The sequence below is a fragment of the Myotis davidii genome, unplaced genomic scaffold (genome assembly GCF_000327345.1).
Source record: "Myotis davidii unplaced genomic scaffold, ASM32734v1 scaffold436, whole genome shotgun sequence".
Taxonomy (NCBI): Eukaryota; Metazoa; Chordata; class Mammalia; order Chiroptera; family Vespertilionidae; genus Myotis; species Myotis davidii.
The window spans coordinates 2,611,980-2,637,449 of record NW_006292604.1 but is presented as its reverse complement, the minus strand read 5'-3'; the positions used below and the strand labels follow the sequence as shown (position 1 = coordinate 2,637,449).

The following is a 25,470-nucleotide window of genomic DNA, read 5'->3' as shown; positions in this document are numbered from 1 at the left end:
AGCTCAGGGGCTGAAGCTCCCTCCTGATTGTAAACAACAACCACGCCCTTCGCGCCGCCAGCCCGCTCCGGGCGCACACACCTGAGAATTTCACTTCAGCACTGCGCCTCCTCTGAGTCTGGGTACGATATCCTCTTTACTCCTAGTTGTAGAATTTCCACTCAGCCAGCCCTCCTGTGGTTCTGGATGATGTCCGTTCTGTCTTTTAGGTGTAATTTGAATTGGTTGTTCGAGGCAGCAATCTCTGGCGTTAACCTATGCCGCCATCTTGGTTTCTCTCATTGCATGTTTCTTAGTTGCTTTTTTGTTGCTAGTGTATATGACTGACAGAGAATTGAGGTTATTATATTTGCTTTGTTTTAATGTCCTAAGGAATGAAGACATGGATGGAGAATGGGAGGCACCTCTTATTTCCAATCCAGCCTGTCAGATTGGGTGTGGTGAATGGAAATCTCCCATGATAGATAACCCAAAATATAAGGGAGTATGGAGACCTCCAATGATAGATAATCCTAATTACCAGGTAAGGTTCACTTGTTCCAATCCCATTGTAGAGTCAAAATGTTATGCTAGTTCTATTATACTAGTGTGCCAGTGTACAGATTCATGCACATTGAAAGGAAATTAATTAGAAAGTGGCTGGCGGGGCAGGATTGGGTAAGACGGGGCAGCGCCATGGCTCACAGGGTGGCTGCGGAGTGAGCGGGGTCCCACCAGCAGGTGGGTTCCCTCGGCCTGGCCTGTGGGGATTGGGACAAAACTGGCTCTCTGACATCCCCAAAGGGGTCCTGGATTGCGAGAGGGCAGTTCTCGGGTGATGCACCCCGGAATCGGGCTCCCTCCTCTCTGGTTTTAGGGTATGTCACTTGAGAACCGCTGCTGCCAAGTTATAGCAGTTTGGCAGTTCCTGCATTGAGTGTCTGCCACCTGGTGGTCAGTGTGCATCATAGCTACTGGTCATACGGTCAGATGGTTGCTTAGCCTTTTATATATATAGACTAGTGGCCCGGTGCACAAAATTTGTGCATGGTGTGGGCGTGTACAGATTCATGCACATTGAAAGGAAATTAATTAGAAAGTGGCTGGCGGGGCAGGATTGGGTAAGACGGGGCAGCGCCATGGCTCACAGGGTGGCTGCGGAGTGAGCGGGGTCCCTCCAGCAGGTGGGTTCCCTCGGCCTGGCCTGTGGGGATTGGGACAAAACTGGCTCTCTGACATCCCCAAAGGGGTCCTGGATTGCGAGAGGGCAGTTCTCGGGTGATGCACCCCGGAATCGGGCTCCCTCCTCTCTGGTTTTAGGGTATGTCACTTGAGAACCGCTGCTGCCAAGTTATAGCAGTTTGGCAGTTCCTGCATTGAGTGTCTGCCACCTGGTGGTCAGTGTGCATCATAGCTACTGGTCATACGGTCAGATGGTTGCTTAGCCTTTTATATATATAGACTGGTGGCCCGGTGCACCAAATTTGTGCATGGTGTGGGCGGGGGTGTTCCTCAGCCCAACCTGCACTCTCTCCAATCTTGGAACCCTTGGGAGGTGTCTGACTGCCAGTTTAGGTCGACAGGGATCGGGGCTAAACTGGCAGTCAGACATTCCTCTTATAATCTGGGACCACTGGCTCCTAACTGCTAGCCTGCCTGCCGGCCTGATTGCCCCTAACCACTTCTGCCGGCCAGCCTGATCACCTCCTAACCACTCCCCTGCTGGCCTGCTTGATGTCTAACTGCTCCCCTGCCGGCCAGATCGCCCTCAACTGCCCTCCCCTGCTAGCCTGATTGCCCCCAAGGTTTTTATTAGTATAAATATCTAGTTATTGATGTTACGTTAACGTTAGAAAATTGATTTGTAATAGTGTGCCTTTGGCTATTTTAAGAAATCAAAGAAGATAAACTCCAACTAATCTATAATAATGAAAGTGTAATATACTAATTATACTGGACGTCCTTCCAGACAAAGCTGGGGCTGCGAGGGAAGCCTGGGTCCTGGGCGCCTGCTGGCAGTCGGAGGGAAGCCCAGGTCCTGGGTGCCAGAGGGAAGCCGGTGCCAGCAGCTGGGGGAAGGAAGGCCTACTCTTGCACAAATTTTGTGCATCAGGCTTCTAGTTTATATTTTAAAAATAAAGCATTCTTTAATTTTCTGGAGAAATAAAGAACTGGAGATCAGTCACTTCATACTCTATTTTCCCTAATAATCATTGTGGAATAAAGTTCTATTTTAGAATGAAATATAAGAAATGACTTCTGATCAAGAGGACTGCCTGTGCTTAACTAATGTGCTGCTTACTTTCTGGTGTTATTAAAATTTGGATTTTTCTTTTCTAAAACGAGTCAGATAGCTTTTGAGTGTACCTACTTTTTTGTAGTAGAAGTCTATTATGTTACGCATTTAACCTTGCATTTTTATCTAATTATTCATTGACATTTTCTAACATGTATTTTACATATGCAGTTACATATTCTAATTGCTCACTTTAGTTTTTATTCATAGCATTTATCACCAAATATTTATTTTGGAAACTTTTTTTTTAATGTCTGTCTCCCTAATCAGACTTTACCCTCCATAATATAAGAACTATGTCCATCACTGTACCCCTAGCTCTGGCATAGTGCCTGGCACGGAATAGCTACACATGATGTCAGAGTGAGTCAGTGAGTGATCATACTGTCAAACTGATTTAATTGGATTGTGTTTAATCGTTTCTCACCTAATGGAACTTTTTTGTTGGATAGTTGTTTTGAGGTTCAACCATGATTAATGCCTGTCATGGGTATATATTAAAAGGAGTGGCTCTATTTTTGCCAAACAGTGATCTCTATGATTTGGGCAATTTTAATAACATCTTGCCTTAAATTTAGTAAATACTTTACTAAATATAGAAAACTTGTCTACCTGGCCAGGTAGCTCAGTTGGTTAGAGTGTCATCCCGTACACTGAAAGGCTGCGGATTCAATTCCAAGTCAGGGTACATGCCTGGGGCGTGTATGGGAGGCAACTGATTGATGTCTCTCCCTCTCTCTCTCTCAAAATCATTAAAAAACATATCCTCAGGTGAGGGTTGAAAAAATCGTGTCTAAAATAGTACCATTTACTTGTGAAATTTAATTACTCAAGTTTCTTTGTGTGTTGGATTTTCACTCTGCCTTTTTTTTTTCTGTAGAGTTTAAAGTCAGTATTATTTACAGGAACATTATGTACAGAATAAGCACAAGATTTCATTTCCATTGAATTATTAATGAATTAATATCAAAGTTTTTCTCTAGTTAGTATAGATGATTTCACTAAACAACTACTTACTTCTTAAGTAGCATTTATAGTGAAATTATTTTATTTGAAAACGTCTTCCAATTATTTTTCTTCCAGGGAATTTGGAGTCCTCGAAAAATTCCTAATCCGGATTATTTTGAAGATGATCATCCATTCCTTCTGACTTCTTTCTCTGCTCTTGGTTTAGAGCTTTGGTCTATGACCTCTGATATCTACTTTGATAATTTTATTATCTGTTCGGAAAAGGAAGTAGCAGATCGCTGGGCTGCAGATGGTTGGGGAATGAAAAGAATGATAGCAAATGCTAACGAGGTACGGTACTGACCATATAGTAATAATGGGACTTGGTCCTGGTTATAGTCATGCAAATTATGCTTTGAAAGGCAAATATATATTTAATAATTATTGAGTACCAAATAAATGTACTTAAATTTATATAGCTAGAATATTTAGCTTTACTATATTATGATACTATATAAACTATATAATGAACATTATATGATACATTATCAACTATATGTAAGTCTTCATTTCATTCATTAAATTATGATAGCTATAATGAGGTTATTTGCTGTTATAGAAATGGTACTACTTATTTCTATTTGTAGTCTATAAGTCTTTGTCACTTTGTCAGTTCTAGGCCTAAGTGGTAGCAATAATTCCCAGGTTGATTTTATTAATAAGTCCTTTAAAAGTATAGAATGAGTTATCAGAGCTGTATACTTCTAAATGAACCAGATAACACAGGTTGGGGAAAAAGTAGATTTATTCAAATAGAAAATAATACAATCCATAAATAAGAATTTAAGAATAAACTCTGTTTTGTATACTCACAACTGTAAACCTACTTTTGCCCCACCCTATGTATATCTATAAAGACTAATTATATCCTGCAATTTAAAGTTACCAAAAAAGAAAATTGTCATTATTTTTGTTGGTAGGTTAGCAGTTTCCACTATGTAGTAACATATCTTCTACTACAAAGTCTCCCAACAGCAATGGATGCTAATAATTAATAGGTTTAAACTTTACAAAGTATAAGAAAAGAATATGAAGTATTTTTTAGTTTAACAAGTTCACACTCCTTAATATAAAATGCCTAGGTAAAATAAGTTTTGGGGATAGGCTGTATTTCCTGATGAAGGTTTGTAATCTGAGTTACATTTTCATGCTGATTTCCTCTGCAGCCTGGTGTACTTACACAGCTAATGGCAGCTGCTCAAGAGCATCCCTGGCTTTGGCTCATTTATCTTGTGACAGCAGGGCTTCCAATAGTATTAATTATTTCATTTTGTTGGCCAAGGAAAGTAAAGGTAAATAAAATGAATTTTCTTAAACTTAAAAAAAAATACCTCTTAGTGTTTAGAGTTCTATGAATTGAGGAAGTGGTTCTTAAACTAAATTTTGCATAGATTTTTTTATTGTGTATGATGTCAATTATTGCAAATTTTTTTTTTAATATAGTGCTTTGTGGTCCTGGCTGGGTAGCTCAGCTGGTTAGTGTCTTGTCCTCATACACCAAGGTTGTGGGTTTGATCCCCCGTCAGGGCACATACAAGAATCAATCAACGAATGCATAAATAAGTAGAACAACAAATGTATCTCCTCTCTCTCTCTCTCTCTCTCTCTCCTCTCTCTCTCTCTCTCTCAATAAAAACAGTGCTTTGCTTTTAGTAAAAATAGCTTATGTTAAACTACCACAGAAAAAATATGAAGATGCAGAGTATAAAAAACCTGACATATGTAAACCACAGACAAAGGGAGCGCTAGAGCAAAAAGTGAAGGAAGAGAAAGCAGCCCTGGAGAAACCAGTCGACTTGGAAGAGGAAAAAAAGCAAAGTGATGGTGAAATTCTTGAAAAGGGTAAGACAGTGACAGTGATTTATAATGAGGACCCTGGGCAAAGCTCATAAAAACAGTAGATTATCTGGGAAACACTAGCTCTTGTACTACTTGTGTATTGTCAGAATTATACCATCTGAATCCCCAAGAATGCGTGACTATGGCAATGAGGGGTAATCACCCCTGCCTGGGTGTTGTATCCTGAGCAGCCATCACCTTATTTAGGTTTCGTCTTCTAGGAAGAAAGATATTTAAATATTGTTCAGTTGCTTATGAGCCTAGCAACTATGAATTCCACATGCCCCAGGTTTTTGCGAGGACTTTCCTTCACTCCAACAGTGCAGATGAGATGGGCTGTGTATCCCATGGCCCCTGAACAAGAGAATAGGGTAAGACAGGTGACTGCAGCAACAAAATCAACACTTCCAATGGCTGTTGTTTATCAGATAGCTTATCAGATCAAATAAGTAATTTAATCTCCTGAAAGGGTTGCTGAATCATATGTCCCCTTCCCACCCTATACTAAACTCCTAAAGATGTTAAAGAACTGAGACCTTTTGGTGGCTCTCCATTGAGACCTCCTCACGAACACCTAGGTAAGTGTAAAACTATTGGTATTTGCCTGTTGTCCCCAGCCAAGATCCAGGTTGAGCCCTTTATGACTTAAATTATGTCATGAGCACTGTTTTAAACTCTAATAAGTTTATGAAATAGTTGATTTAAAAACATACATACACATATATTTACATATGTATATGTACATATATAAACACACACAGAGATTCTTTGGTTTTCATATTACATACAGACTGCTTAAGAATTCTTTAAATCTGTCCCTTCAAATATAATTTATGTATAAAATGTAGTATAATAATTAGTATTTTTAGTTATTTAAAAAATTTCTAGAACAGATTGTTTTTAAACATTAAAACTTAAATAAACCCTCCTTATTGTATTACATTTCAGTAGCAAAATTCTAATTCATCAAGCCTTTGCCTTTAATAAAATCTGTATTCCAGAAGAAGAAGGTGAACCTGAGGAAAAGAGTGAAGGAGAAATTGAAATAATAGAAGGACGAGAAGAAGGTAACAAGTCAAATAAGTCTGGATCCGAGGATGAGGTGAGCAACTCTAACAGAAAATAAACCAGTTTCTATGTATGATCATTAGCCAACTGTTTATGTCAATAAAAGCAGAAATCTGGTTTGTAAAAGATTTTTTTGCCATTTTCCTCTCAGCTTTCATAAGAGCCTCAATAATGTTTTTGAAATATGTCCATTAAACAAGCAAGAAAATACTGTAATTTATATCATCTTAATGCCTAATGAAATAGTATAAAGCCAGCCCATGGTTTATAAAATATATAGAGGGCTGCATCTATAAAACATTACAACTTTATCATTAAAGTATTCTGTTGAAAGGTATAATAAACAGACCATTTGAATATTTAAAAGGTAATTGTGTTTATTACAATTTTCTTAACAGTCATTGTATACACATTCTCATTGATTCAATAATTTACATAGCACATTCTGAACTATTTCACTTATTGATTGGATAATTGAATACTATCTGCCTGATATGGTGCTTTTCTCAAATCTTTAGTAAATTTCCCCATTAACTTGATGGGTCTACCCCTTTTCATATCCTGATATGAAATAGCACTTTCCATAGTACCTTTTTAAAGTCAGTTATGGAATCAGAACCACCCAGGTATAATCAGAACCAGAGCTTTTTTTTTTTTTTTTTTCTATCCAGCATATACCCAGGGCTGTTTTCTATACTTCTCCAGCTCTTGAAGAGCTGCATAATCTTACCCCAGTCACAACTCTTACTACTTAGCGTTAGATAGGGTGACAGTATATGATGAAATAAACTTTCTATTTTTTCCATTTGAAGAAATCTCCCAAATAAACTTGCTTTATTGTTATTGTTTTCTAAAGCTGATTCAGTACATATACCTGGTTACTGGTCTTAACTGCTTTGTGAGGTTTTAAAGGGGTTTGGAGATCATTATCTAGGATGAATATCCTAGTAGGGTGGAGGTAATTTTTTCCAGAACAGAGTTTTAAACAGTCATTGTTTCAGCTGTCATTCTCTAAATAATAATACTTGCAATCATTCATGTGTATATATATTCTAGTTACATTTTTTTATTGTTAACACTATTACAGATGTCCCCCATTTTCTCCCCTTTCCCCCACCCTCCCCACCAGGTCTTTATCACACTATTGTCTGTGTCCATGAGCTATGCATATATGCATATCTGTTCTTTGGTTAATCTTTTTCTGTCCCCCCTCTAGTTACATTTTGCTTCACATAATATTTTGTGTACCTTTAAAATATCTTAATTCCATCTTCCAGTCGTTTAGTCTTCTCATATACATTTGTTAGTGAGCTAAAATAAGCCACTTTTTGTATATTATAACCTTCAAAAATAATTTTAACTCTTTTGTATAATCAGTTGGGGGTGACCAGGCCAGCAGGGGTGGGGGAGTTAGGGGCAATCAGGCTGGTGGGGGGAGGGGAGGCGGTTTGGGGCAACCAGGCAGGCAGGCAGGTGAGCGATTAGGAGCTAGCTGTCCAGGATTGTGAGAGGGATGTCCGTCTGCCGGTTTAGGCCCGATCCCTGGGATCAGGACTAAACTGGCAGTCAGACATCCCCCAAGGCGTCCTGGATTGGAGAGGGTACAGGCTGGGCTGAGGGGATCCTCCCCCTCCGTGCGTGAATTTCATGCGCCAGGCCTCCAGTATATAACAACTCCATTATTTTATGTTGCTACACAAGTTTAATTTATGTGTAAATGCTTATTTTAGAAGGATAAGAATTAAAGGAAAGAAAAAAACCCAAACCATAAATTTGGTGTTTACCTTTCCTCTCTCCTAATTTATCTCAAAGTACTATATATACCAGAAATTCTGTAAAACCACTCCAGCAATTCATTACTTACAGAAATACTGTGATGTAATGTTTAATATCTGCCAATGAAAATATATAATCTTTAATTATGACAATATCATATAATCTTTAATTAAGTTCTAAATCATAATATAAAATTGTGAATTGAGTTGTTAGTATTCCTTGTCAGATGCATATTTGATAAGCAGAGTTATTCTAAAAATGTAATCATGCCAAAAGGTGAAAAGATTAAAACATCAATTTACACATTTTTGGTCAACTACATGAAGTAAAGGAACATATATAAGGTAGTATTTGATTTTTAGAACGTATTTTAGAAAATAATAAATATATTATTTACTACCACCTACTAGTTTACATGTAGTATGAAAATAAATATTTTCACAATTCCTTTTTTTCTAGATGAAGGAAGCAGATGAGAGTACAGGATCTGGAGATGGGCCAGTAAAGTCAGTACGCAAAAGAAGAGTACGGAAGGAATAAACTCTGTTCAAGTATTTTTAATTCCTGAGAGAAATGTGGCGTTCTAAAATCAGTGTGCCAGAACTGAACTTGAATCAGTCTGCACATCCTGTTTTTACTATCTAGTAATGTTACTCATAATTTCAGACATCCATTGTAGTCTTTTCAGGAAAAAAACCAAAAACTTTGAAGTTACCTGGTCTTTGAATTCAGAATAAAAGAAAAGTGGCAAGTTACATATCTGATTTAAAGAGATTAATATCATTAGAAGTTACAGTTTTAATAGTTTGGAGAAAGTTTTGGTTTGTACAGAACAAAATAATATGCAGCAGCTTTCATGCTTTTAGAAAAATCAGTTATTGGAATTTCCTCTTGAATGGCTATACTACAATATAACTGGTAGCTCTACAATAAAAACGAGAGTGTTCTGTTGTACAGAGCTAAATGCAATAAAGTTTCTGTATGGTTGTTTAATTCTATCAACATTTGAAAGTGTTGTGTGTGACCCACATTTACCTAGTTTGTGTCAAATTATAGTTGTGGTCCATTCACTTACTAGTAAATTACAGATTCCTTTAAAGAGGTGCTTTGTTGGCCGACAGGTCAACAAAACAGAAATGTCTAAGTGTCATTCACAGAATCACTGGTCAGTAGTGCAGCATAATTTACATTTGAATACAAAGATAATCAATTCATCAAAATAGATTTTTTCCCAACTATAAAATAGCTTTTATAGTTGTTTTGAGTATTCTGGCCTTGCCCTACTCATAATATTGCTTATATGTACACTGCTCTCAAATAGAATTTAAATATTTTTCTTCTTTAATTTATATCCTTTTAAATAGGTGAGTTATTATTGGGAGGCTTTAAATTAATTTTCTGTTCATTAAGAAATTCTAATGGCTAATAGATATGCTTTGTATTTTTGTCTTGCTTTTTTCCTGACAAATTTAAATCTACTTTGTCTATTCTCTCATCTAGCTTCAAAGCTACTTCTAAGGTAGACAGAAGCGACTATTACTACTACTCTTTTTAACTACAGTAGTTACCAAAAGTCGTAGAATGATACTATAATCGAGCTGTGTTGTTCCACTTAAAATATTTTAAGTTTTTATGTTTGGGCAACAGGTTCCACCTTTTGGAAGGTGATCTAAATCTTTGAGACCACAAAACTACTTTAATACTATCTTAAGAACTTTATACTAATTGGGTACTATTTTGGATTCCTTCATGGATATACACACCCCATCTTTGGACAAGCACCAACTAAGTTCCCATATAACTCCCCCACCAGTAGTACATTTAGACTGCACGCATAGGAAAATGAGTGTCTAGCTTCTCCTTTTACTAAAGGAAGCAGAACATAGTCTACTTATTCCAGGGAGTGAATTGAAAATGAAAATACCTTCTTTATTCCATTGGTGTGTTCTGAACTTGCATAAATTGGTGCTGGCAATCTTAATACATAATTAATCATATTTGTATTTACTTAATAATAAACGAACACATCTTGCAAGAACCCCTTTTCTTGCTTTGTATTTGGAATGTCCAAATGAACTGGACATACTGAATGATTATAGATGAGAATGTTTCTGAAACTACCTCAGGAGATAAATCCTTTATTATGGAAACCTTCTTATCTGATAGGTATCTTGTATGTAAACATTTTTTTCTAAAGATTTATTAAAGTTTTTTTTACTTCCTTGGTTGCAGATTCGTTTTAACTTTAACATTTGGTTAAACTCCAAGAGCTTGCAGTGGTGAAATCTGAGCAACCAGTTTTGCCAACCCATTGCTACTTCTGTGGATGTACCCTCTGTGAATGTACCATAGCTGACAGGTTTAACCAAAACTTAAACTCTCATCAATGTGTACTAGATCCATGCAGTAGACAGATATAGTCTTCCTTAATCCCAAAATGGCTTTTTCCTTTTTCCACCCCAATCTGACTTTAAGATGACTTACATTTTGTCCTTTTTTCTAACAAAGAGATTTTCGCTTTTAGTTAGCTTTTTAAGAGACTTTTTAACTTGACCAGGCTAATGTAGCTGCCTTTTTCTTGAATGTTTTAAAGATAGCCTTGCCACCATTGATTATGTCTCTAGGAAGACACATTAGCAGAATAGTAGCCTTTCTCAAAACTTTGCAACTGTGCCCCATGCACTTTTTCTGCAAATTAGAATGGTGATAATTAGTGTGACTTGGAAGTCATGGTTAAAAATGACAGAGCCATCTTCAGTTTCTGCCAACTTGCAGCACTCACCTCAGAACCATTAGTTGGGAGGGAAATTTCTTTATTATTTTATATTATTTATTATGCTATCACATTTTTTATGGGAGATTAGCCTAACTTAAAAAATACAACTGTGGAAATCTTGGATCCTTCTTCAAATTCCTTGCTTTTATTTTAAAAATTAATGTATAATATCCTATAATGTTTGTTTAATAAAATTATTATTCCCCTACACATCCAGGAACTGCTATTTAAGGAAGATATGCTACTTACCCCGTGGCTTTGAACAACCCTGGATATACCACTACAGCGCCCAGTTACTTAGACAACCAAATCAATCAAAAACACACACAATCAAAACACACACAATCTCTCCACAAACAAACAAAAAACTAACACAAACAATCTCTGAAACAGCCTTTTATTAAACAGCAAAGCAAAACTGCAACACAATTTTAAACATTTGTAAATTAGGTAACAAAAAGGATGCAAAATGTTTTGCATTATGATTATACCAGTATATTCATATAGCTAAAGTCATTCATTGAATCATACACCAATACAAACATAAGATTATTCCATGATTAAAAGTAGCCCAAATCTAGTAACTATAATTTATATTAATGAATCTCTTTTCCTATATTTTTATATTAATTCTGATATTAATTTCCTTAGCAAATGGAATCTATAAACTAAATTTTTAAAAAATTGTTAAAGAATGATTAAAACTCTGCATACCAAGTAGCTGGGCTTACAGAAAACTCTGGGAGAAGTAGTGAGATGAAATACTGAACATTATCGATTAGTTTTCATGAAAACTCTCCCATTTTATTCATGATTCTGATACTAACACACTCAAAAGATTTTGCAAAAATTGATCTGCTAGATACTATAAATATACTTTGAGACCAAACTCTTTGTAACTATTGTAGATGTGGTTTACATAGGTGAGTCAAACTTAATCCACTTTCATATATATTCCCCAAAAGATCTAATCTGTGCCAGAGGTATCACAAATATGGAGTAAAAATATTTGGAGTTGGTTACTACTATTTACCAAGTACTTTTTCCATCCTATTTCTATTTTTCCTCAAAATTTTCGTATTTCAAACACCCGTACAACCAGAGTTCATCTTTTCAGATTCCAAGTTATTTTGTGTAAAAGGAAGTTTCTAATCACAAAATTTCCCAACTTGCCAATTCAGCTTCATGGAAAACCCCCACTTCATTTTTATAGCTTCTGTTTTCAAATGATTAAAAAAACCCAACAATCCTACCTAAATCCCAGTATTAAATACAATCATGCACTGCTTAATGACAGGGATATGTTCTGAAAAAAGCATCACTGGAGAATTTTGTTGTGCAAACGTCACAGAGTGCACTTACACCAACCTAGAGGGTATAGCCCACTACACACACCTAGGCTACATGGCATATACCTGTTGTATCTTCAGTCTGTCATGGACTGAAATGTCATTTTGTGGGCGGGTGGCTGTATAATAAATAACAAGCCCTAACTTTTGGTTAAGTTTCAACAATACTGTTCAGGTTACTCTCATAAATGATTAACTACTAAAATTGCTCTTACAAATGTGAAACCAGTTTTTCCTTCAGGATAAGGAAAATGGGAAGAAAGAAGCAAGTGAAGAAGAGGCACAAGATGGTAGACAGGGTACATAAAGCTGTGCATTCAGTACATGATTTTGGTCACTTTTCACAACATGGTTATTTTCTTGTCTCTCCTACTATATAATAAAAGACAGTGCTGAACCTAAATCTGATAAGACATCAAGTTTCATAAATATATGCATTTCTAATTATAAAGTCTCTACATTTTCATGTTTTCATAGACTAACATAATACACAAACTCACGGAAGTCTGTTATGCTCTTAATTTTGCCTAGATATGACATTATCTTCATAAATATTCAATGAAGCCACAAAAAAAAGTACTATAACTTCTGGAATCTATCCAAGTTTTTTAAAAAAAGATCAGCAGCAATCCATGACAGAAAAGATATTGATCTCTTACTTTCTTTTGCTTTTTGTGTCAGTTGTTTGAAAAACACTAGAAGCTGACATGAGGTTTTCTATATATTGTCCAAGAACTTGGTTTTCTGATTTTAGCTTCAGATTTTCTTCCTTCACTGCATCTACCCTTGCAGAGAGGTCTATATTAAAAATAAAAAAGCCCATTATCGATAACATGATGGCAATGTTTCCATTGTACAAAATGCCTAAGATTCATTCTTGAGAGAACACAGTTCTTACATTTTCTATTTTTAAATTGAGATTACTTTAGAAGTTAAACAGAGTGCAAATAGCCAAAATTCCTAAAATGACATTTCACAGTAGACTAAATGTTATTCTTTATAAACAGCATTTATGTTGACTAAAACCTAAAAGGGTTTTTAAGATGTGGTAGGTGAACACGACTGAGTTTATATACTGGATATAGAAAGCTGGTTTCCAAGCAATTGAACATTTTGTATTTTACATTAGCAAAAAATTCAAAAGATGTAGTTCTTGACGATCAAATAAAACATCACTAACATTCACTCCTTTAACAACTAAGTATTGGGTGCCGGCTAAAGCCTGGCACTCACTGTTCCAGAGGCAACAGTAACAAAAAAGAAAGGTCTCTGCCCTCACAGAGCTTACATTTTAATATGCATATCGGGGGCCCCAAGTGGGGGTCAGAAGAAAAAGCAAGAAGAGTAAGGGTCACCGAAAGCAAAAGGGAAGTAGCCCTTTTATACAGTATAGTGAGGGACAGCTATTTTGATCAAGGAAATTTGAACACAAACCTAAAGTGAAGGAATGAGCCTAAATAACTATGGGAAAAAGCAGAGGGAATAGCAACTGCTAAGACCCTGAGTAGAAGCACACAGAAAGAACAGCGGGGGATGTGAGGGGCAGAGTATCGGGGATAGAATGTAAGAGGCCTGTGTGTGACACGGCTCTGAAAGGTAGAAGGGAACAGACTTCCAGAGAATAACTTGGCTTTTATTAACTGACGAGGGAAGCCACTGGAGTGACATGATCTGCTCACTCTGGTGTCAAAAACAAACACAGACACACAGAAAACACAAACCCCCCCCCAAAACTCAACCTCTTAATTAAAAACCAAAAGATGTTTCAGTGTTAGTATTAATTTTATGTAAGAGATCTAGAAAATGAAAAACTCAGATCAATTCCCTTTTAATCTCTGGGGTGAAAACTGCTTTTAGTACAAGACTTAGTAACACAATGTTACCTTATGAAAAGGAGCTCTCATGTACCCAGTAGCATTATGATAGATTTTAAGAGGGAAGCTTAAGGACACTATTTGACTTCCTTATTGAAGCATATCTGTTCTTTAAAATCACCAGTCAAAGCCACAGGCCCCAGGGAGAAGAGGACGAGGAAAACTATTGAAATGGGCTTGAAATTTATACTTTTTAAAACTGCGCACTAACAAAATTTAACAACACAAAGGCTCATAATTTCAATTTATGTTACTCAAGAAAGCTACTTAATGCAAACTAACCTTCAAGTGTGTGTTGGAGTTCCAACACTTGATTAATAAGTCGTGTTTTTTCCTCCAGTTCCACCTGATTTTCAGCATCAACTGCTGTAATAAAAAGGTTCAAATTTACCATAAACATTAGGTACCATTTGTGTAGGGTAGCACTTAAAAATCTGCAAAACGTTTTATATTTACTATCTAACTTGACTTATGCAAGAGACCCGTGAAACAAAAAGTTCTATCCCCACACTGCAGATAAGGACACCAACGTGAAGGGAAAGCGTTTTGCCAATATCTCACAGTTAAGGAACAGAAGCTGCCTTAAATCCTTCCCTGAACTAGAAGAGATATAAATGAGTAAATCAGCCAAATCCAAAACTCTAAATATTCTTCTCTGTTCTTTCCATGGCTTAATAAAGCAAAAGCACCCTCAAAACCAGGATTATACAAAAGGAAAATAAAGAACATACCATCCATGAGAGAAGTAAATAAGAGAAAGTGCTGTTTCTTGGTTATCAGAGAAATACATAATAAAATACAACTGTACACCCAGTATTTTTTTAAAAGGTGATCAGCCCTGGCCAGCGTTGCTTCATGGTTAGAGTGTTGTCCCATGTACTGAAGGGTCACAGGTTCAATTCCCAATCAGGGAACATCCCAAGGTTTTTTTCGATCCCTGGTCTGGGTGCTTTCGGGAGGAAAACAATTGATGTTTCTCACATCAATGTTTCTCTCTCTCTCCTTCCCCCGTTCCTCTCTCTCGATGGGGGTCAGGGAGAAGAAATAATGATCAATGCTAGCAGTTATGAAAAAACTATTAAAATAATGTCATTCTGCATTAATATAGTAAATGCTTCACATATTTAAATGCATCAAATCAATAGAACACTGCAATTTACAGATGTGGACACTATATCTCAGAAAGTCTATGCATCTTGCCTTAGATTTCTGAGCCAACGTCTGTACCAATTATTTGAACCCACGTCTAACTACAAAGCCCCCTTTTAACATCATGCAATGGAAGAAACTGTAATAGGACCTTAATCCAAGTTTGCCAAACATTTTGCAGCTCCTGATGTCAAATCCCTTTGATATTTCTACTAATTACGAAACTGAGGATAAATTACATTCCCTTCAAGCTGCATCAACTGTGAACATGATTTGTTCGCTCGGGCCCGTTCAAGTTCTGACTTGTTCTGGTTACACAAATCCACAAATTAAGGAACTGTTTGGCCAACCAAGGATCTGAACGGGAGGCAGATTCCGAGGAAACGGCTATGTATATTGAGCGCAATGAGCACAGCACAGAGTATATATAGAGAGAACTGTGGATCCGGGTGCAGAAACGGTGTTGAGACCACGTCATAGCACGTCCGAAACACCGTTACGTCACAGTACGGGGATCAATGCGCTGCACAACAAAAGCCCTGCTCTTTCTCGGTTCCAACAGAACCCCCCCAAACACGTCACCCAAGAAGATGCTAACCCGGGAGCTACTTTCAACGCCTGGACAGATGTCGCCAGCCCTCACCGTACCGCTCACTTGCCCCCAGAGCAGCGGCGGCCAAGTCCAGGCGCGCCAGGTCCCCTAGCACCACACGCCCTCCCGCGGCCCCATTGGAGGGCGGGGGTGCTGGACAGCGGCCTGGGCTCCAGGGCGGCGGGGAGAAGGCGGCAGGACGTTCCGTCAGGGGCCGCGGGCGCCCCCACGCCCAGAGGAACCTCTGAGCGCAATGATGAGACGATGAGAAAAAGAGATGCGCGGCGGTTCTGCAGGGAGCCAGGTCCCAGCCGCCCACCAGACGCCCAGGCCCCAGGCCGCTCCTCCCGGGCCCCGGTGCACTGGGCCCGATCCAGCCCGTCCCGGACGCTGGGTCCTCGGCGGGACCGAGGCCACAACTCTAGTCGCCCGGGCCAGGCCCTCTGCTGCCCAAGAGCCCTCACCTGCCGTTCGAGGCGCCGGGCGGGGCAGGTACCGGGAGGATGCTTCGGGCTCCAACACTTGGAGCAATTGACACCGGCAGCTCCGCCCTCTCCGCCCACAGAGCTTGCGCCGAGCCGGAAGCCCCGCCCCGTCCCGCCAATCCCCGCTCCAGGCGGCACGCATGCGCATTAGCTGCCCGGCGCCCCAATCGTTTCCCTCCTCCTCCAGGATCCACCTCTTGCCTTAACAACAAAAAAAGGACATTGGCATCCAATCAGCATTTAGGTCATTGGGGGCGGGCTCTGGAGCAGCAACAGCCAATGACAGCACAGAAGGAAAGTTAAGCGCGAGAAAGCCGACGCTAGCGCGGCGTTCCTCCGGTCTCCGCGGGAGCATGAAAATTGAGGTCACCAATCCAGTATGAAAACTCTGACAGCTGTCAGGAAGGAGGTTGGTAAAAATAAACGCCGGGCAAGAGAGAAATACAAATGTAGGAAAGGAGCATTCCTGGACGTAACAGATACAAAAGGCCAATGCAATTCCGTGGTTCCTCAGTTCTAAAAGCAGACTCTTCCATATTTTTTTTTTTCACTTCCCAAGTCGCAAAGCTCCTACGTGCACCTCTCGTAGATTGTTCCTCTCCGCAACCCTTCCAAAGACCATTGGATAATATTTTAGAATTGACAAAATACCTTAATTGTACTTTGATATATAGCGCTTTCTCTCACCTTATTCCATATTCATCCTCACAACAACCCACAGAAAGAAACGGAAGCTTCATAGTAAACAAATGTCTTGCTCAAGGTCATCCCCGCAGTGTGTCAGGCTTTGGGGTGTAATGTAATCTGGCTTGATACCATTCACAGACGGCCCTTGACATAAAGCACATCCTTCTTGTTTTCAGTATATGGTGAGTACATGGTGGTAGCATTCTCCTGAGTTATAGGGGTGACATTATGACTACCTGTTTCTTGGCTTTTCACTTTGGGTACAGTTTGCTGATATAGGAGAATCTGAATTATATTTTGCAGAGTGAAAATAGCCAGGCAGAAAATGTACCATCTGTATGATTTTATTAATTTAAAGTTCTAGAGCAAACAAAGCGTATCTGGTGTGATAGAAGTCAGAACAGTGGTTGCCTGGGGTGGAAGATGAATGGAGGGTTGACCTCAAAGGAATAGGGGGAGCTTTCTGGTGTAATGGAAATGTTCTATAATACCTTGATGGACGTGGTAGTTACACAGTGTATCCTATAACTTAAAACGTGTGTATTTGATTATGTATTATATTTCTTTAATAAAACCGATATTTTTAAACGAGAGAAGATTTCTTTAGGGTTTGAAATATTCTAGTCATGTTTCTTGGGTTATTTTACTCAGTCCTCAAACAATCCAGTGATCTAGATGTTATCAATCCCATTTTACAGATGAGAAAATCAAGGTTCAATATCATATAGCTAGTGATAGACTGAATCGAAACCTACCTTTTTATCCGTAAAACGAGTATCATAATACCTACTTCGATGAATCTTTATTAGAATTGTCAAAATTAAGTAAAAATAAAGCACTGCAAAGACTTTTCAAATTGAAACGTTTTGAAATCACAGCCCAGAGAAGGTGGGTTGGAACTTGCAGCCCAACCTAACCAACTCAAGTTTCTACTAGGGCAAAAATATCAACATTCTTCATAGGACTGAAACAAGACCCAGGGGCTCATAGTGTAACAGTCAAAATATCCAGGGTCTAATCCACAGTTATTCCGTTTATGAAGAAGCATAAAAATCTCAACTCCATGAAAGTAATCAATAGATGGCACAAATGTTGAAATTATCTGGAAAAGATTTTAAGCAGCTATTAAAAAATACTTGAACAAGTGATCACTAAAAATCTTGAAACAGAAGTTATAATTGAAAGTATAAGCAACATAATAAAAGCTATAAATAAGAACCAAAAGGAAACTTTATATCTGGAAAATAAAATAATTGAAATAGAAAACTGTCTGCAAAGACTCCATGACAGGATGGAGATGGAAGTGGGAAGAGCGACTGGAGGCTACCTCAGTAGAACTCATCCAATCTGAGCAACAAAGAGAAAAATCAACAGTGTGAAAACATCCCATCACCTCAGGAATAAAAGACCACAAAAAAGATCTAGCATTTATGTCATCAGAGTTCCAGAAAAAAAGGAGAGTATGGTACTGAAATACAGGGATGGGCAAAGTAGGTTTACAGTTGTGAATACATGAAACATTTTATTATTTTGAGTTAATAAAACTGTTATAAATAATCATATCCTGCATATATTTTTCCATATGAACAACTGTAAATGTACTTTTGCCCACCCCTGTATATTTAAAGAAATTATGGCTCTCCAAGTGTGGGAAAAGACAGTTTCATAAGGGGAAGGGGTGATTAGGAAAATAATGTATGTCTAAAAGGAGCTGGGGGTGGGGTGAAATGAAGATGACTTTTGAGAAACACTGTTCTAGACACTGAGCACCAATATCACTAACATCACAAAAAGGACCCACAGATAGCGATTACTTTCTGATGGAAGAAGGATGCACCACCACCTGTGAATAGTCTTGCCAGGAAAAAAAGAAAAGAAAATTGCAACCTGACCTGATCAAGCCCCCAAAATAGCAATTTTACACAAAATACAGTGGACAGATTATATATATATATTTCGTTCATTCTACCTGGATAGAATTAGCAAAATCTGGCTATGGAACAAAACAAGACAAAAACAATAAAAAAAAACAATGCCCCTTCCTTTAACAAAAAGAAAGTAATTTGCACTGAGGAAAAAATGGAAAGAAAAGCTGTAGGTAAAAAGGCACTTAAAATACATACTTCTTTTAAACAAACAAAAATCCTATGGTTTATGTTGTATGTATCCTTGGATGATAAAAACCATGTAAAGGATGCAAGAAAATGATTGCCATTCAGTAGAATATGGTTATTTTAGAGCATTCACCTTTTTTTAAAAAAAAAAAAATTCTGGAACCCAGCATATATCTTGGTAGATAATTTAAACTTCAAAGGAAGTCTAAGACAAACTATCTTAAAAAAATAACATACAAAAAGATAATCATAAGGTTAGAGAGCAATAGAGCATTCACAAAATATTGCAAATTGGATAAAACAGTGTTGCTCATACTTAAGATCTGTCCTTGAGATAACAAAAATGTGAAGAAGAAGAAAAGGAACACCCAAGTGAATATAAAAAGGGAGTTGAAATTTTGGCAAAGTAATCATGAAGTGAACATTCATTTATATATTTATTTTGTATAATGTTCCATACTTGCATTATATTTTTTCCAATAAAAACTAGTTTAAAAATAGGCACTAAAGTTTGCTTCTTTTGAATAGGGAACACATACAAGTACAAATAGGAACCACTGAAATTGCATAGAAATATTTGATTATAATGAATATTCACGTGAACTGGAATATGCATATATTAATGTCAAACCATCTATAAAAGTAGAAATTAAAATATTTTCATAGAGAATGGGGAACTCCAAACTGAAAACTGTTGTTACAAGGCAGTTAGTTATATGAGGAAGAAATGATAAATAACAAAATAGGGAACTTACAGATCATTTTGATATTCCAGTCTGACATGCTCTCATCATGCACATAAAAAATTCTAACTTGTCTTTAGTAATTAGAGGGTTCTAAACATACTGTGGATATTTTAAAGTGAAATATGCTAAATGGAAGCATTTTGATAACTTTCAAGTGTAACCAGGTGTGTTCCCTGATATTTTAAGCTCATTGATTTGCAAAATGTGTTTCATTTCATTTCTAAATAAGAACTCATATTTTCCTTTTTCTTTTTCCCTTGAAAGGTTATTGAATTCATTGGAGAATGAGTGCTGTCCAAAACTTGGTGAGTAAGGCATATATTCTACTAGCTGAAACTTGATTTCAAAACCAGAATTAAAAGTATATCATATTGCTATTTGGTAAGTTAGGTTGTTCATGTGTACTTTTCTCAAGATTATAATTTTCTGGTAATAACCAATAGTTGGCTAATTTGATCAGAATCATTTTCATTCATTTGTTTAATAGATAAAAAGAAATTACCAGAGTCTTTTTAGAGTTTTTCAGATGAGAATCAGAAGGACATTAGGGTCTCCATGGAATCAAGCTTTGAACTTTGCAACAAAATTTAAAATAATTAGGAATGATTATCCAGTCTTATTGCTTATTTTTCTCTTGACATAGTCTTCTCTAATCAGTGCTTCCCAAACTGCGTACCTCTGGTTGTACAGATGAGCTTTTAAAAATAGTTACAATTGGTGCATATTTGTAAAAATATGTTTTTAGGAGAGGGAGAGATAGAAACATCAATGATGAGAGAAATCATTGATCGGCTGCCTCCTGCACTCCCCCTACTGAGGATGGAGCCTGCAACCGGGGCATGTGCCCTGACCAGGAATTGAACTATGACCCTCTGGTTCATAGGTCAATGCTCAACCACTGAGACATGCCGGCCTGGCTACTACATGTTTTATTGTAATAAAAAATATGAATGCAACCACTCTCAATTTGAAGATGCTTGACCTAGAACAAAGCCAAGTTCAAAATGATATTACTTATATGGTTAATTTAATGTGGCAAAAATTTTGATGTTGGTATACAAATGACTGGTTTGAAAAATCCTGATCTATCAAAAAAGCAATAAGCATTGGTTTGAAAATGAGAAAATCTGGGTACCAATTGTGGCTCAACCTATACTTCTTCCTGTATATTTGCTGGTAAGAAAAATTTTTTTTTTAGTGTTTATTATGAGCTAGATAGTGTAGTGAATCCAAATATTTGAAATTGACCACATCCCTGTGGGGGATGAGTCACTTTACTATAGACTCCTGTTTCCTCAAATGAAGAGTTCGAATAGAGTTCATCCTGCTTCTCAAATATTGTATAAAATAACATTGAGGAATTTTCAGATAACAATACCAATGAGTTGTTGTTGATGGTTCTCCATTTTTAAGAGTGAACCCTTGATGGTTTGGTTGTTTTGTGTTTTTTTTTTAACCATTGTGCTCTTGGCACCATGCCTGCCACAGGTTCTGAAGGCTCTCCTGAGTGAGTTATCTTTGCTCTATTCCAGCTTCTGTAGTTCGGGGTTTCTCTGATTCTCTATATATGAATCTACCATTATCAGTCATTTCAACTGGGTACATCTTCCACTACTACATGTTTTAGGAATAAGCAATTTTCTTCATGGTTACTTACAGTCGTGGCTCTTTACCCTTCCACAACATTAGGCGCATGTGGAATATCACCTAGAGCATCTTCCACTAACTTTAAAATAAGTTATTTTAAAGTAATCTGCTTTAAAATCAAGACTAATCATTGGGCTCTTGGAGCATACAAGGAGTTCTGTTTTAAAAAGACAAAGTGATTATTTGAAGGGCATTAGGAGTCAGTTACAGTGATAACTAATATTCTATGAAAGAGTGCACATGATTTGCTAGCAAGGCTCTAAAATGCTACGCTGCTCATGGATTATCTTACTTTCAATACACAAGCATATTTTTCATAGTATTCTGTTTCCCTGGTAACCACTTATACTTAAAATAATCAACTTGGGAGAGTTCTTCTGTCAGATCTGAAATTTTGCACTACTTACTAGCTAACAAGTTAGCCCTCTAGGATTTCATGAATGCCTGATTCTTAAGTACGTTGGGGCACCAACTGATCTTCATTAACGTAGCCTCATTCCCAACTACATGTTGGTTGAACGAATGAATGTTCTGTTCTGGGTCCTTACTTTTTCTATCTTATAAAAGGCAGTGTCTGAGCTATGTTAGAGGATGACACTGGATTTCCACGGTGTCTTTCCTCAGAGCTTACACTACTTTCTATCAAATTATCGTACGGCCCCTCATCACATCCCAGTGAGAAGCAATTTTCTTCATGGTTACTTACAGTCGTGGCTCTTTACCCTTCCACAACATTAGGCGCATGTGGAATATCACCTAGAGCAGCGGTTCTCAACCTGTGGGTCGCGACCCCATTGGGGGTCAAACGACCCTTTCACGGGGTCACCTAAGACCATCGGAAAACACATATATAATTACATATTGTTTTTGTGATTAATCACTATGCTTTAATTATGTTCAATTTGTAACAATGAAATTGGGGGTCACCACAACATGAGGAACTGTATTAAAGGGTCGCGACATTAGGAAGGTTGAGAACCACTGACCTAGAGTGACAACTGATGTCACCTCATAGCATATGTCTGACAACTGTCCGGAGGTATTAAGAATAAACACAGACACCATGAATGCCATTTAAGGGCACAGATAGGGAACTGCTAATGACTTCATTACATTTATATATTCTCTTTGAGGTGGAACACCGCTGACCTCTAGTGGCAAAATTGATTCAAAATAAGTATTCGTAATACTGTGGAAGTAAGATGTGCTGATTTTGAGAGGCATGTGAAAATACTAGTGCTAAGATTAGGGAATCTATCAAAACTTCACCACTGCCTTTTGCAGCTTTAGTGATGCATGCAGAAAGTTGTCTTAGAAAAATAAGGTGCAGAAGGTGGCAAATTGAGTTATAGGGACACACAAAGCACAGAGGGAGGGCAGTAGGGGAGATAAGACATACACTGTAAATGCCACCCACCGGCTGCCTTGACAATGTCCACCAGAGCAAAAACACCTGGTTCAGAACCATACATTGCATTTACCTGTCATGTGGCCTTAGCCTCCTTCAATTTGGATCAATTCCTCAATCCTTACTTGCCTTCCATGACCCTGATGCTTTTAAAGGTCATAGGATAGTTATTTTATAAAATATTTCTCAATACTTTGGCAAGAATATCACAGAAGTGATGCTATGTTCTTCTCATTACGTCGTATTAGTGGTGCATGATCTCTGGGTGTCTCTTCACTAGTGAGGTTAACTTTGATGCCTTGATTATGGTGGTGTCTTACTCTTTTTCTTTAATAATTAGCAAGTATTTTGGGGGGAGATATTTTGAGACTATGTAAATATTCCATTTCACATCAACTATTTATTTATTTATTTCAGAACTAGAGGCCTGGTACACGAATTCATGCACAGGTGGGGTCTGGCCAACGTGCCCCACTGGGGGCGCATTGGACCGGGCTGGCCGGGGGGAGGGGCTGTGGGTGTTTGGCCAGTCAGCCCCGTCCCTGATTGAGGTGAAGGGGGAGGCCAACTGGGGCCCGGATCAGGCTGGTTGGCTGCCGCAGTGCATGTCATAGCCACCGGTCATTCTGGTCATTCTGCCATTCTGGTCGCTGGGCTTTTATATATATAGATAGGCTCATGGTTCCTGATTCAGTGAGTGGGTTATAATCCGCAGCATATTCTTAGAGAAGGAGACGAAGATCTACATAGTATCTTGAGATCTTTTCTGTGTAATATTTTCATCAAGTGTATAGAGATTCTATGCCTACTGCCTTGAATTATTAAAATTTTCATACTGACTTCGCTTCTTCTTGTCCTGGAAATTAGTCTCCAAAAGAGATGTAGGGAAGAATGACCAACAAGGAAGAACTATTCATTCAAACATTTAACAAGTATTTAATGAGAGCCTAGCATGTACTAGGCACTCAATTCAGGCTGTAACTTCAGGGTGTCTGCTTCAAGGTGCAAGCTTGGCACTTCCGGCGGTAAGTGGCCCCTCGGTGGGAGGCAGAATGAGGCAGCACGTGCTCCTGTTACCATGTGGCAGGCCTCCCAGTGCTGCTCACTTTAATTTCTCTCAGAAGACTGAATATTGACCAACCAAACACTGGCATTTTCATATGGATCTCAAATTCAGGCCTCGAGTTTGGATCATGATCTTAACTTCCACATGTCAAATATGTCACCTTGACAAAATGGTGAGACACCGCAGAGCTGTCCTCATCATTTCAGTACCCTACTTCTCATAGCCCTTCCTCCGATGTTTGTTTTAGGAAAAACACCATCCCATGTGGCTTCATTTTCAGCATTCTAATAGAGGTAGATTGATAGCAGTATCTTTAATTCATTGTGCCTCATGCCTTCTCTTCTTCTCCCTCTTCACTCATTCCCTCCATGAATCTTCTTCATCCACTGTGTTCTTTTTTATCACCTTGTTCTTTATTCTCTCTCCATTGCCCTCTGTGGCCTATTCTTTCTCTCATTCCTCTCTTCCATCCCTTCTGCCTTCTCTCTCACATCTACCTTGTCTTAGGTTCTCCTCTTTCATTTCTCTTCATTCTGATCTCATGGCCTGACCTTTGCACTTTTTGCTCCTATTGTACTGTTGGTTTAAGGCAGCGGTTCTCAACCTGTGGGTCGCCAACCTATGGGTCACGACTCCTTTGGGGGTCGAATGATCCTTTCACAGGGGTCGCCTAAGATCATTGGAAAACACATATATAATTACATATTGTTTTTGTGATTAATCACTCTGCTTTAATTATGTTCAATTTGTAACAATGAAAATACATCCTGCATATTAGATATTTACCTTACGATTCCTAACAGTAGCAAAATTACAGTTATGAAGTAGCAACAAAAATAATTTTATGGTTGAGGGTCACCACAACATGAGGAACTGTATTAAAGGGTCGTGGCATTAGAAAGGTTGAGAGCCACTGGTTTAAGGACTTGGAGATAAAGCAACGTTTCATTAATCTGAGTTGAATAACTTTTAAAAAATGTTTTAGTTTTTCTTTTAAGTGCATGGAAAGGAAGTCTTTAGCTCAGATAAATTTAGGTATAAGCATTTACAATTTGCACATTACTGGGCAGTTACAATCATTGCTGCTAAGTCTTATTAACTGTTCATACAAATATTACTTCTAAGGCTAGTATTTCCTTTGTTATTCATTTACAAAGTATGCTTTTTCCTTAAGTAGCAGTGAAATGGAATATTTTACATAGTCTCAAAATATCTCCCCCCACCCCAAATACTTGCGAATTATTAAAAGAAAAAGAGTAAGACACCACCATAATCAAGGCATCAAAGTTAACCTCACTAGTGAAGAGATACACAGATTATTCACCACTAATCTACATTAATAAAAGAGAAACATGGTAATTGGCATATGACCACTACCCTTTTCATTGGCTAATCAGCGAGATATGCAAATTAACTGTCAGCCAAGATGGCGGCTGGAAGCCAGGCAGCTTGAAACTAACATGAGGCTTGCTTGCTTCAGTGACGGAGGAAACCAACGTTCCCCGCCTGCGGCTGCAGGCCTCTGAGCCTGCCGGTTAAGAAACATTGTAAGGAATACTGCCGGACTTCAGCCCGCAGAATCGCAACATTGTAAGCAACGGCCAGAAACCT

General features: G+C 38.1%; 2 protein-coding genes and 1 long non-coding RNA gene across 5 annotated transcripts in view; 2 read left to right on the top strand and 1 right to left on the bottom strand.

Annotated features, from left to right (window-relative positions):
• The window catches only part of CLGN (calmegin), a 38,909-nt gene extending 29,945 nt beyond the window's left edge, over positions 1-8,964 (top strand). Inside the window, exons 10-15 of one of the 2 annotated variants that reach the window (XM_006766061.2) lie at positions 373-523; positions 3,359-3,574; positions 4,450-4,575; positions 4,966-5,125; positions 6,124-6,224; positions 8,426-8,964. In XM_006766061.2, the coding sequence (XP_006766124.1) occupies positions 373-523; positions 3,359-3,574; positions 4,450-4,575; positions 4,966-5,125; positions 6,124-6,224; positions 8,426-8,506 (835 nt within the window). In that variant the 3' untranslated portion in view covers positions 8,507-8,964. Of the gene's footprint in view, positions 1-372; positions 524-3,358; positions 3,575-4,449; positions 4,576-4,922; positions 5,126-6,123; positions 6,225-8,425 lie in introns of those variants that run through there. The other variant, XM_015565520.1, reaches the window with a different exon arrangement.
• Positions 8,965-11,123: 2,159 nt separating this feature from the next.
• SCOC (short coiled-coil protein) overlaps positions 11,124-25,470 on the bottom strand; it is a 30,012-nt gene continuing 15,665 nt past the window's right edge. Inside the window, exons 5-6 of one of the 2 annotated variants that reach the window (XM_006766060.2) lie at positions 14,248-14,331; positions 11,124-12,889 (exon numbers count right to left, since the gene is read on the bottom strand). In XM_006766060.2, the coding sequence (XP_006766123.1) occupies positions 12,747-12,889; positions 14,248-14,331 (227 nt within the window). In that variant the 3' untranslated portion in view covers positions 11,124-12,746. The remainder of the gene's footprint in view (positions 12,890-14,247; positions 14,332-25,470) is intronic. The other variant, XM_015565521.1, reaches the window with a different exon arrangement.
• LOC107183459 overlaps positions 14,250-25,470 on the top strand; it is a 12,728-nt gene continuing 1,507 nt past the window's right edge. Inside the window, exons 1-2 of the long non-coding RNA XR_001514249.1 lie at positions 14,250-14,333; positions 17,066-17,071. This is a non-coding gene — a long non-coding RNA (uncharacterized LOC107183459). The remainder of the gene's footprint in view (positions 14,334-17,065; positions 17,072-25,470) is intronic.